Below are 14,163 nucleotides of genomic sequence, written 5' to 3' on the forward strand. Positions count from 1 at the left end.
CGGCCGCCACCCAGTCTGGGAGGTGAGGAGCGCCTCTGCCCGGTCGCCCCATCTGGGAAGTGAGGAGCACCTCTGCCCGGCCGCCCCGTCTGAGAGGTGAGGAGCGCCTCTGCCCGGCCGCCACCCCGTCTGGGAGGAAGTGAGGAGCGCCTGTGCCCGGCCGCCCCGTCTGGGAAGTGAGGAGCGCCTCTGCCCGGTCGCCCCGTCTGGGAGGAAGTGAGGAGCACCTCTGCCCGGCCGCCCCATCTGGGAGATAAGGAGCACCTCTGCCCGGCCGCCCCATCTGGGAGGTGAGGAGCGCCTCTGCCTGGCCGCCACCCCGTCTGGGAGGAAGTGAGGAGCGCCTCTGCCCAGGCCGCCCCATCTGGGAAGTGAGGAGCGCCTCTGCCTGGCCGCCCCGTCTGGGAGGTGAGGAGCACCTCTGCCCGGCCGCCACCCCATCTGGGAAGTGAGGAGCATCTCTGCCCGGCCGCCCCGTCTGGGAGATGAGGAGCGCCTCTGCCCGGCGGCCCATCGTCTGGGAAGTGAGGAGCGCCTCTGCCCGGCTGCCCTGTCTGGGAAGTGAGGAGGGCCTCTGCCCGGCCGCCCCGTCTGGGAAGTGAGGAGCGCCTCTACCCGGCCGCCCCGTCTGGGAGGTGAGGAGCGCCTCTGCCTGGCCGCCACCTCGTCTGGGAGGTGAGGAGCGCCTCTGCCCGGCCGCCACCCCGTCTGGGAGGTGAGGAGCGCCTCTGCCCGGCCGCCACCCCGTCTGGGAGGAAGTGAGGAGCGCCTCACTTTTTTTTTTGAGACTTCCCGTCTGGGAGGAAGTGAGGAGCGCCTCACTTTTTTTTTTGAGACTTCTCGTCTGGGAAGTGAGGAGCGCCTCTGCCCGGCCGCCCTGTCTGGGAGGAGAAATTCTTCTGCCTTGGGATGCTGTTGATCTATGGCCTTTCCCTCAGCCCCGTGCTCTCTGAAACATGTGCTGTGTCAACTCAGGGTTAAATGGATTAAGGGCGGTGCAAGATGTGCTTTGTTAAACAGATGCTTGAAGGCAGCATGCTCTTTAAGAGTCATCACCACTCCCTAATCTCAAGTACCCAAGGACACAAACACTGTAGAAGGCCGCAGGGACCTCTGCCTAGGAAAACCAGAGACCTTTGTTCATGTATTTATCTCCTGACCTTCTCTCCACTATTATCCTATGACCCTGCCATATCCCCCTCTCCGAGAAACACCCAAGAATGATCAATAAATACTTAATAAAAAATAAATAAATAAATAAAAAGAAAATATTGCTGTGTGGCCGGGCGTGGTGGCTCACGCCTGTAATCCCAGCACTTTGGGAGGCCGAGGCAGGTGGATCATGAGGTCAGGAGATCGAGACCATCCTGGCTAACACAGTGAAACTTGGTCTCTACTAAAAACAAAAAATTAGGTGGCGGTGGGGGATGGCGGGTGCCTGTAGTCCCAGCTACACGGGAGGCTGAGGCAGGAGAATGGCGTGAACCCGGCAGGCGGAGCTTGCAGTGAGCCGAGATTGCGCCACTGCACTCCAGCCTGGGTGACAGAGCGAGACTCCGTCTCAAAAAAAAAAAAAAAAAAAAAAAAAAAAAAAAAAAAAAAATCTGTATTTTTAATAAATACACTATCGCTTTTTCTTTTTTTTTTGAGACGGAGTCTCGCTCTGTCGCCCAGGCTGGAGTGCAGTGGCGCGATCTCGGCTCACTGCAAGCTCCACCACCCGGGTTCATGCCATTCTCCTGCCTCAGCCTCCCGAGTAGCTGGGAATACAGGCACCCGCCACTAAGCCCATCTAATTTTTTGTATATTTAGTAGAGATGGGGTTTCACCACGTTAGCCAGGATGGTCTCGATCTCTTGACCTTGTGATCCACCCGCCTCGGCCTCCCAAAGTGCTGGGATTACAGGCGTGAGCCACCACACCCGGCCCACCATCGCTTTTTCTATTCAGTTATATGTTCACAGGCTATCCACACTGATAAATACAAATCTAGTACATTTATTTTCACTACTGAGTGTTCCATCATGTAAGTATACCAAAATTTGGCCCATTTTTCACTTGGAGGACATTACACTGTTTCTAGTATTTTGATAATAAAACAATGATGCAATAAATATTCTTAAAGAACATCTCCTAGAAAGCACAGTCAAGTTAGTCTAGGACTGAGTTTCTCAAACTCTAGATCAACACGCATTGGCGAGTCATGAAACCAATTTAGTCAGTCATGATAGCTTTTCGCTCACCCCTCAAATATAGAAAGTAGAAAATAATTCAAAAAAGAAAGAAATATCAGAGTATAAAACAGGTAGAATTATTTCAGGAAAATCTATTTTAGTTTGTGTGTATGCTTTTAAACATCTGAGTCATAATGTAAGATATATTTCTTCTTTTTTTCCCCCGGAGATGGAGTCTTGCTCTGTTGCCCAGGCTGGAGTGCTCACTGCAACCTCTGCCTCCTGGGTTCAAGCGATTCACCTGCCTCAGCCTCCTGAGTAGCTGGGATTACAGGCACCCACCAGCATGCCCACCTAATTTTGGTATGTTTTGTAGAGGCAGGGTTTCACCATGTTGGCCAGGCTGGTTGCAAACTCCTGATCTCAAATGATCTGCCCGCCTTGGCCTCCCAAAGTGCTGGGATTAAAGGCGTGAGCCTCCACACCTGGCCATGTAAGATATATTTCTTACTGTGGGAAAAAGTTTGAAAAAAACTCCCCTAAGGATATATACCTAGAAGTGACAAAATCAGCTTTAAGAGTATATGTTTAGCTTTTACTGGATATGATCAAATTGCTCTCCAAAGCAGTTGTTTCAGTATAAACTGCCAGCAATTCAAATGCTCCATTTGTACAAATCCTCACCAATGTTTAGTAATGTAATCTCAAAGCCATACTGAAATATCATTAGCTGCTCAGAAAAAAAATTTGCTAAATGGTGGCTGGGCACAGTGGCTCAGGGCTGTAATCCTAGCACTTTGGGAGGCCGAGGTGGGCGGATCACTTGAGGCCATGAATTTAAGACCAGCTTGGCCAACATGGCAAAACCCCATCTCTACTAAAAATCCAAAAATTAGCCAGGTGTGGTGGCACATGCCTGTAATCCCAGTTACTCAGGTGGCTGAGCCACGATTATCGCTTGAACCCAGGAGGTGGAGGTTGCAGTGAGCCAAGATGGCACCATTGCACTCCAGCCTGGGCAACAGAGCAAGACTGTCTCAAAACAAAACAGAACAGAACAGAACAGAACAGAACAGAACAGAACAGAACAGAACAGAACAGAAACAAAATTGGAGGATAGGTAAACAATTTCAACATTTTTTCAAAAAGAGAAAAAATTTAAGGCCAGGCACAGTGGCTCACACCTGTAATCCCAGCATTTTGGGAGGCCGAGGCGGGCGGATCACAAGGTCAGGGGATCAAGACCATCCTGGCTAACGTGGTGAAATCCCGTCTGTACTAAAAATACAAAAAAATTAGCTGGGTGTGGTGGCGGGCACCTGTAGTCCCAGCTACTTGGGAGGCTGAGGCAGGAGAATAGCGTGAACCCAGGAGGTGGAGCCTGGGCAACAGAGTGAGACTCCATCTCCAAAAAAATAAAAGAGAGACAAAAATTTTAAAAGACAGTAAAAAAGAATTTACAAAATGATGAATAGAAACCTAGGGTCCTGAGTAGGGAAGAAAGTAGCTTGGGACAAAAGTAAATGGTTGGGTGTTAATTGAGAAAGTTCTATTGGCCAGGCATGGTGGCTCACACAAGTAATCCTAGCACTTTGGGAGGCCGAGTTGGGCGGATCACCTGAGGTCATGAGTTCAAGACCGGCCTGGCCAAAGTGGCAAAACCCCATCTCTACTAAAAACACAAAAACTAGATCACGCCTGTGATCCCAGCTACTTGAGAGGCTGAGGCAGGAGAATCGCTTGAACCTGGGAGGTGGAGGTTACAGTAAGCCAAGATTGCGCCATTGCACTCCAGCCTTGGCGAAAAAGCGAGACTCCGTCTCTAAACAAACCAGAAAGTTCTATCACGGCCAGAAAAAGTAACTCTAACCCTAACAATGGAAGGCAAAAGAACTTAGAAAAAATTAAATGGCACAGAAAGTTCATGCAATAACTTATTATTGTTCTAACTTGTATCTGGAATAACTAAAGATTATGAGAACTTTTCAGTTGCCTTGCTCTTTCCTTACTTGTTACTACTTATAATTGATAAAAAGCACAATGAAATATTTGATTCATATTTTTAGCTCTATAAAAAGGCATATTACTAATCATTAGGGAAATGCAAATCAAAATCCCAATGAGATGCCATTCCATGTTCATTACGATGGCTATATATAAAAGGACAGAAAAATGACAATGTTGGCAAAGATGTGAAGAAATTGGAACCTTTGTGCATTGCTACTAGAAGTATAAAATGCTGTGGCTGGCCAGGCGCAGTGGCTCACGCCTGTAATCCTACCACTCTGGGAGGCCGAAGTGGGTGGATCACCTGAGGTCAGGAGTTCAAGACCAGCCTGGCCAACATGGTGAAACCCCGTCTATACTAAAAATAAAAAAATTAGCTGGGTGTGGTGACACATGCCTGTAACCGCAGCTACTCGGGAGGCTGAGGCAGAATTGCTTGAACCTGGGAAGTGGAGGTTGCAGTGAGCTGAGATCGCACTATTGCACTCCAGCCTGGGCGACAAGAGTGAAACTCCGTCTCAAAAAGAAATAAAGATAAACATAAACATAAAATGCAGTAGCTGCTATGAAACAGTATGGCAGTTCATCAAAAAAATTAGTAATAGAATTACCATATGATATAGCAATTCCACTTCTGGGTATATACCCAAAAGAACTGAAAGCAGAGACTTTAATTTGTATTTGTTCACCCATGTTAACAGCAGCATTATTCACAATAGCCAAAAAACGGAAGTAACTCAGCGTCCATCAACAGATGAATGGATAAAGGAAGTGTGGTATGTGTGCACATATGCACATATACACAATAGAAATTACTCAGTCTTAAAAAGGAAGGAAATTCTGACACGTTACAACATGGATGAACCTCAAGGACAGTATGCTAAGTGACATAAGCCTGCCACAAAATGAAAAATTTGATTTCATCCTAATAGGGTACCCAGAGTGGTAAAATTCAGAGACAGAAAGTAGAATGGTGGTTGCCAGGGACCTAGGATAGGGGAAAAAAATGGGGGGTTATTATTTCATGGGTACAGAGTGACTTTTGATGTTTATTTTTTTTAAGACAGAGTCTTGCTCTTGTTGCCCAGGCTAGGGTGCAATGGCACAAATTCAGCTCACTGCAACCTCCGCCTGCTGGGTTCAAGTGATTCTCCTGCCTCGGCCTCCCGAGTAGCTGGGATTACAGGTGCCCGCCACCACGCCTTGGCTAATTTTTGTATTTTTGGTAGAGATGGGGTTTCAACATGTTGGCCAGGCTGGTCTTGAACTCTTGACCTCAGGTGATCCACCTGCCATGGCCTCCCAAAGTGCTGGGATTACAGGCGAGAGCCACCGCGCCCAGCCCAGAGTGACATTTTTGGGGAAGATGACAAAAGTTCTGGAGATGGATGTTGGTAATGGGTACATAAAATGAATATACTGAATGCCACTGAACTGTACACTTAAAAATAGTAAAAACGGGCCAGGCGCAGTGGCTTTTGCCTGTAATCCCAGCACTTTGGGAGGCTGAGGCGGGCGGATCATGAGGTCAGGAGATGGAGATCATCCTGTCTAACACGGTGAAACCCCGTCTCTACTAAAAATACAAAAAAAAAAAAAAAATTAGCCGGGTGCGGTGGCGGGTGCCTGTAGTCCCAGCTACTTGGAAGGCTAAGGCAGGAGAATGGAGTGAACCCGGGAGGTGGAGCTTGCAGTGAGCCGAGATCGTGCCACTGCACTCCAGCCTGGGCAAAAGAGTGAGACTCTGTCTCAAAAAAAAAAAAAAAAAATGTAAAAATGGGGCCGGGCACGGTGGCTCACAACTGTAATCCCAGCACTTTGGGAGGCCGAGGTGGACGGGATCACCTGAGGTTGGAAGTTCGAGACCAGCCTGACCAACATAGAGAAACCCCGTCTCTTCTGAAAATACAAAATTAGCCGGGTGTGGTGGCACATGCCTCTAATCCCAGCTACTCGGGAGGCTGAGGCAGAAGAATTTCTTGAACCCAGGAGGCAGAGGTTGCAGTGAGTTGCACTCCAGCCTGGGAAACAAGAGTGAAACTCTGTCTCAAAAACATAAACAAATAAAAAGTAAAAATGGTAAATATTATGGTGTATATATATTTCACCACAATAAAAAAAATCATAATGCAATAGGTGTGTATCATGTTTTCTGGTGGAGGAAGGAACAAAAATGTATATGCTAAAAGAGATAGGGAAATACACAATATCCATATTATCCTACTTTCCCAATCACACTTTTTTTTTTTTTTTTTTTTTTTGAGGCAGGGTCTCACTCTGTCACCCAGGCTGGAGTGCAGTGGCATGATCTCAGCTCACTGCAACCTCTGCCTCCCAGGAAGAGGTGATCCTCCCAACTCAGCCTTCCAAAGTGCTGGTATTACAGGTGTGAGCCACCACCCCAGACCCAATTACACTGATACTTTAATTACAAATATTTGTGTACAAAGTACATCTTACTAAGAAAGTCCATTGTTTTCTATTCAAGTAATAAAATTTTACTGAGGTCATGTACGCTTAACTGATGAGAAGAAATAATTTACCATGAAACTTCCTCTGCAGCTCCTGTTGCATTTGCTGGGGATTTCCGTTTTCAGGACGCATGAATCCTATCAGCCTCTGCTGCACTTTAGCAGTAGTACTGAAACAGAAATTGCAGAATGTGTGTGTTTATAACAGCTTTATTGAGATATAACACATACTTATACAGTACAATTCAAACATTTAATATGTATACTTTTTAAAAATAATTCATAAGGTTGGGCAACCATCACCAGAAGGGCTGATGGCCAGAAAAAATTTATGACACAGACTAAACAGATGCTACTTAAAATGACAGAGATTAAATCAGTTAAATGACTGAGAACATCAGCTATATATTTTCCTAATCTGTAGAAAAAAAAGATCAAGTAAAAAGAGGGGGTAAAGGAGAGAAAGGAAGGAAGGAAATTACGAAGAGAAGAAACAAGCTAGATACAAAAGAGTTAATATGATTCTCCAAAGAGAATGGGACAGAAGAAATATAGATTGAGTATTCCTAATAAAAAAAAATCCAACATCTTAAATGTCCCCAAATCTGAAACGTTTTGCGCATCAGCATGATGCTCAAAGGAAATGCTCACTGGAGCAATTTGGATTTCAAATTTTCGGAATAGGGGTGCTCAACCTAAGTATAACGCAAATATTTAAAAATCCAAAAAAACGTGAAAGCCAAAACACTTCTGGTTCCAAACAGTTCGGATAAGGGATACTCAATGTGTACCACAATACATAAAAAACAAGAGAAGAAAACTGATCAAAGCCAAGACGTTCATTCTAAAGGCTCACTGAGAGCTGTAGAAAAGATATACCTAAAGACATCATGTTGTGATTTTTGAATTTCGGTAACAAAAAAAAAAAACACAAAAAAATTTCAAAGTAAACACTAAGTCACTTACAAAGGAAAGAGAATCATGCAGGTAATGTACTTTTTCATCTACAACATTAAACTTTGGGAAGAAAATGGTGCAAAATGTATACGAAGATCTGAGAAATGGTCTATGATCTTAAAATCCCACATTCATTGGGCAATAAAAACGAACAAAGCATGAATACATCCTACCACATAAATCTCAAACATGAGCCCCCAAAACACACTAAGTGAAAGAAGCCAGACTCAAAGACCACACAGTATGATTCTGTTTATATGACATGTCAAGAATAGGCACATCCACAGAGATAGAGCAGATCAGTAAGTGTCTGGGGCTAAGAAGTGGGAATGGAAAGTGACTGCTAATGGACATGGGGTATGTCTCCTAGATAATGGAAGTGTGCTAAAACTGGACTGTGGTGATGGTTGCACAGTTCTATGAATTTACTAAAAGTCACTGAACTGAACATTCAAAATGAGTAAATTTAGTGGTATGTAAAGTAGATCTCAAAAATCTGTTTAAAAAATTTCCATACTCAATGAAACTAATGTTATAGGAATCCAAGGGTTGGTCAAAATTAGGACATGTGTTAATTCTATTGTTAAAGGTAAGGGGGAAAATGATATGATCATCTCTGTAAAATGCAGTAAATACATTTGACAAACTCACTTATTGAATATGGTAAGCATATTCAATATGTTAAATATATGAATATGTTAAACATATTCAATAAGGGCTGAGTGCAGATGGCTCATGCCTAAAATCCCAGCATATTTTGAGGCCAAGACAAAAGGATCACCTAAGCCCAGGAGTGCAAGATCAACGTGGGCAAAACAGTAAGACCTTGTCTCTACAAAATGTGAAATAAAAAGATTAGCTGAGCATGGTGGCATGTGCCTGTAGTCCCAACTACTCAGGAGGCTGAGGTGGGAGGATCACTTGAAGCTGGGAGGTCAAAGTTGCGGTGAGCCGTGATCATGCCACTGCACTCCAGTCTGGGCAACAGAGTGAGACCAGTCTCAAAAAACAAAACCAAAAAACACCTCAAGTAAGGGTGGATACAGTGGGTCATGCCTGTAATCCCAGCACTTTGGGAAGCTAAGGAGGGAGCATCACTTGAGGCCAAAGAGTTTGAGACCAGCCTGGGCAACACAGTGAGACCCTAACTCTGAGAAAAATAAGAAAAAATCAGCCAGGTGTGGCAGCACACGCCTGTAGCCCCAGCTACTCAGGCGGCTGAGTCTGAGGTTGCAGGGAACAATGATCACATCACTGCACTCCAGCCTCAATGACAGAGCAAGATTGCCTAAAAAAGAAAAGAAAAAGAGAAAAGACAGAGAGAGATAAGTGGCAGGGCGCAGCGACTCACGCCTGTAATCCCAGCACTTTGGGAGGCTGAGGCGGGTGGATAACCTGAGGTTGGGAGATTGAGACCAGCCTGACCAACAAGGAGAAACCCCGTCTCTACTAAAAATACAAAATTAGCTGGGCGTGGTGGCTCATGCCTGTAATGCCAGCTACTCAGGAGGCTGAGGCAGGAGAATCGCTTGAACCTGGGAGGCGGAGGTTGCAGTGAGCTGAGGATCATGCCATCGCAATCCAGCCTGGGTAATAAGAGCGAAACTCTGTCTCAATTAAAAAAAAAAAAAGAGAGATTACCTGTGTAGAGAGGAGAAAGCAAGTAGAGCTAGACAAGAAAAGATGGAAAAGATGAAACTATCTCTATTTGCGGATGACAGAACTGCTTATGTGAAAATTAAAGAAACATCAATGAAAAAAACATCCTGCTAAAAACTGTAAAGAGAAATGAGTAATTAAGAGAAATTAGAAGTAGATTAGAAAATTTACATATAATTGCAGATGTAATGGTAAAATTCAATTAACAAAAGACCATAATGTTAGAAAAAAAACCAAACAAACTAAAAACATCTGACAAGTAAAATTCCAGATAATTTGGAGGGGGAGGGATGGCAGTAGAAGGCAAGGAAACAAAATGTAATAGAGCTTGTTAAATTATTAATGTTGACTGAGATGCATGTCTGTCAGAATTTAAAACCAATAGAGGAAGAAAAATCATAAGTAGAACTTCTTAATTGGTGTTTAAGGTAGAGAGAGGCCTGATCAATCCAATACAATACGGAAATGGGAAAGGGAAGAAAATAAACAAAAAGCACAAATTCAGGATGGGGAGAAAAAAATCAAACATTTAACTAGAACACATGCAGTGGCTCACGCCTGTAATCCCAGCACTTTGGGAGGCTGAAGCAGGTGGATTATCTGAGGTCAAGAGTTCAAGATCAGCCTTGCCAAAATGGCAAAACCCTGTCTCTACTACAAATAGAAAAATTAGCCAGGCATGGTGGTGTGGGGCTGTAGTCTCAGCTACTTGGAAGGGTGAGGCAGGAGAATCGCTTGAGCCAGGGAGTTGGAGGTTGCAGTGAGCTGAGATTGCACCACTGCACTGCAGCCTGGGCGACAAAGCAAGACTCTGTCTCCAAAAAAACCAAACCAAAACAATAAACCACATTTAACTAATTCCAATAAAATGGGAAGGAGGTAAATTCTCCTACTTAAACGATAAAGACAGGCCAGGCACGGTGGCTCACCCCTGTAATCCCAGCACTTTGGGAGGCTGAGGCGGGCAGAGCATGAGGTCAAGAGATTGAGACCATCCTGGCCAACATGGTGAAACCCCATCTCTACTAAAAATACAAAAATTAGCCAGGTGTGGTGGCACATGCATGTAATCCCAGCTACTCGGGAGGCTGAGGCAGGAGAACTGCTTGAGCCCAGGAGGCAGAGGTTCCAATGAGCTGAGATTGCACCACTGCACTCCAGCCTGGGCAACAGAGCAAGACTCTGTCTCGGCAGGGGCAGGGGAATATATATATATATGTATATATGTACACACACACACACACACAGAAAGTATGAACAATGTTATATAAAAGTGTACTTACTTAGACTCTGTTTTTGCTTTTAAAGAAGTGTATATTTATGTATGCTTTATTATTTATTTACGATTTTTTTTTTTGAGACAGAGTTTCGCTCTTGTTGCCCAGACTGGAGTGCAATGGCATGATCTCGGCTCACCACAACCTCCGCCTCCCAGGTTTAAGTGATTCGCCTGCCTCAGCCTCGCTAGTAGCTGGGATTACAGGCATGTGCCACCACACCTGGTAGTTTTGTATTTTTAGTAGAGACGGGGGTTTCTCCATGTTGGTCAGGCTGGTCTCGAAATCCCAACCTCAGGAGATCCGCCCGCCTCAGCCTCCCAAAGTACTGGGATTACAGGCATCAGCCACCGCGCCCAGCCTATTTATGTGTTTTTGTAGTGACAAGGTCTCCTATATTGCCCAGGCTGGTCTCGAACTCCTGGCTTTAAGCAATCCTCCTGCCTTGGCTTTCCAAAGTGTTGGGATTATAGGTGTGAGCCACTCTGCCTGGCCAACATATGCTTTAAAAAGATTATACTGTAATACCTCGTTAACAATTCTAAGGAGTGATGTGACTCCCCGAATGCAATGTGATTATTATTTTTTCAACAAAAAGTCCGTATTATATTAGAGGCTTAAAAATATCCATTCTTAGCTGGGCGCGGTGGCTCACGCATGTAATCCCAGCACTTTGGGAGGCCGAGGCGGGCAGATCACCAGGTCAGGAGATCAAGACCATCCTGGCTAACATGGTGAAACCCAGTCTCTACTAAAAATACAAAGAATTAGCTGGGTGTGGTGGCGAGCGCCTGTAGTCCCAGCTACTCGGGAGGCTGAGGCAGGAAAATGGCATGAACCTGGGAGGTGGAGGTTGCAGTGAGCTGAGACCACGCCACTGCACTCCAGGCTGGGCGACAGAGCGAGACTCTGTCTCAAAAAAAAAAAAAAAAAAAAAAAAAATCCATTATTGCTGGGCATGGTAGATCACCTGAAGGTGGTCAGGAGTTTGAGACCAGCCTGGCCAACATAGTGAAACTCCATTTCTACTACAAATACAAAAATTAGCTGGGCATGGTGGCAGGCGCCTGTAATCCCAGCTACTCGGGAGGCTGAGGCAGCAGAATCGCTTGACCTAGGAGGTGGAGGTTGCAGTGAGCCGAGATTGCACCATTGCACTCCAGCCTGGGCAACAAGAGAGAAACTCCGTCTCAAAAAAAACCCAAATGTCCACTCTTGGTCGGGCGCGGTGGCTCACGCCTGTAATCCCAGAACTTTGGGAGGTTGAGGCCAGTGGATGATGAGGTCAGGAGTTTGAGAGACCAGCCTGGTCAACATGGTGAAACCCCATCTCTGCTAAAAATACAAGGAAGAATTAGCCGGGCGTGGTGGTGCACCTCTGTAATCTAAGCTACTTGGGAGGCTGAGGCAGGAGAATTGCTTGAACCTGGGAGGCGGAGGTTGCAGTGAGCCAAGTTGGAGTCTTTGCACTCCAGCCCGGGCGACAGAGCAAGAGTCCGTCTAAACACATGTGCACACAAAAGCTTGTACAGGAATGCTCATATCAGCATTCTTATTAGCCAAAAAGCTGAAACCACCCAAATATCTATCAACTGATAAACTGACAAATGAGACAAAGTAGTAATACATGCTACAACAATCAAACCTTGAAAACATGCTTAGGGAAAGAAACAGACACCAAAGGTTATCTGTTGCATACTTCCATTTGTATAAACATTTCTATAAAGATTCCATATATATAAATTTGTCTATAAATATTCCATTCATATAAATATTTCTATAAATATTCCATTTGTATTTATATAAATATTCCATTTATATAATTATATTTATATAAACATTCCATTTATATAAATATAATATTTATATAAATATTCCATTTACATATATTCACATAAATATATTTATATATTATATTGTGTATATTATGTAACATATAAAATATTTATATAAATATTCCATTTATATAAATATTCCAATTTATATAAATAGTCAGAAAAGGCAGATATGTGGAGATGGAAAGTAGATTAGTGGTTGCCAGGGACTGGAGGAAGGCCCACGAATAATAATGGCTGGTCATGGGCACAAGAGTTTCTTCTTGCTGTGATGAAAATGTTCTAGAATTAGACAGTGGTGATGGTTGCATAACCTTGCAGATACACTAAAAAATACTAAACTGCACACTTTAAAAGGACCAACTTTATAGTATGTAATTAATCTCAACAAAAAATACAATGAAAAGAAAAAGATGAATTAATAAACCCTATTTATTCTTACTTTGGATTTCCTAATGGTCCTCCTGCAAACTGGGAGTTTCTGTCTAGGAATTCCTGCAAACCCTTTAGTTCTTGTAGCACTGACTCTAGCAGTTGGCAGGGAACACTACTTTCAATCTGTAAAAAGGAAAGATTTTTCAAAAGTTTAAAAACACACCCTCTGTATAGCTATAATATAAACAATTTTAATTTTGAAATGAGTATCTCTATAAAGTTATTTCTTGTATCAATTCATACCTGTTGATCCGAATAAATACCTACACACTTCCTCTCCTGCCAGTAACACTGATGCATAATTAACATACAATAAAATACAAATATTAAGAAAACATCTTGATTACTTTTATATATTTTTGTATAGTCATCACCCAGACCACAATACAGAAAATTTCCAACACCAAAGAAAGTTTCCTATGTTCCTTTGTAGCCATTAGTCATCCCACCTCTGAGGTAACTACTTTTCTTACTCCTATCAACATAGATTAATTTTACATAATTAATTTTTAAACTTCATATAAATGGAATCATATACTGTGTTAGGCAAATACATTCTTATTCTTAGAAACTTGAACTTTTTTTTTTTTGAGAGAGAGCGTCTTGTTGTTGCCTTGGAGTGTAGTGGTGCAGATCATATCTTACTGCAGCCTTGACTTCCTAAGTTCAAGTGATCCTCCTTCTCAATTAGCTGGAAGTACCGGCACATGCCACCACATCTGACTAATTTTAATCTTATTTTATTTTGCAGAAAACGCATCTGGCCGCATTGCCCTGGCTGGTCCTGAACTCCTGGGCTCAAGCCTTCCAAAGCATTGGGGTTACAGGCACGGGCCACTGTGCCCAACTCATGAACTTTAAGAGCCTCGCAATTAAAAATATATTTGGACTGGGCATGGTGGCTCACGCCTGTAATCTCAGTGGAGGCCGAGGTGGGCGGATCATTTGAGGTCAGGAGTTCGAGACTAGCCTGGCTAACATAGTAAAACCCTGTTTCTACTAAAAATACAAAAAATCAGCTGAGCATGGTGGCGCGCGCCTGTAATCCCAGCTACTCGTGAGGCTGCAGCAGGAGAATCGCTTGAACTCAGGAGGCAGGGGTTACAATGGGCCGAGATCGTGCCATTGCATGCCAGCTTGGGCAACAAGAGTGAAACTGCGCCATTGCACTCCAGCTTGGGCAACAAGAGCAAAAAGCAGTCTGTAAAGTATGCCAATTCATGGAAATTAGTGCTGGGTCCATGGAGTTTTTGTTCATATATATGTCAAAGTATTACATAGTAAAATTTGAGCAATATTAAGTTGCTTGAGTTATCCCTCATGACAACCTTATGAGGGAGATATACTA

General features: G+C 43.9%; 1 protein-coding gene across 2 annotated transcripts in view; it reads right to left on the reverse strand.

Moving 5' to 3' along the window:
* Positions 1-14,163, reverse strand: part of NUP155 (nucleoporin 155) — an 84,727-nt gene that overhangs the window by 22,023 nt on the left and 48,541 nt on the right. For both annotated transcript variants that reach the window (XM_054486905.2, XM_063664741.1), the window contains exons 20-21: positions 12,823-12,938; positions 6,725-6,822 (exon numbers count right to left, since the gene is read on the reverse strand). In XM_054486905.2, the coding sequence (XP_054342880.1) occupies positions 6,725-6,822; positions 12,823-12,938 (214 nt within the window). The remainder of the gene's footprint in view (positions 1-6,724; positions 6,823-12,822; positions 12,939-14,163) is intronic.

This window comes from Pongo pygmaeus, chromosome 4 (assembly GCF_028885625.2).
Source record: "Pongo pygmaeus isolate AG05252 chromosome 4, NHGRI_mPonPyg2-v2.0_pri, whole genome shotgun sequence".
NCBI lineage: Eukaryota > Metazoa > Chordata > Mammalia > Primates > Hominidae > Pongo > Pongo pygmaeus.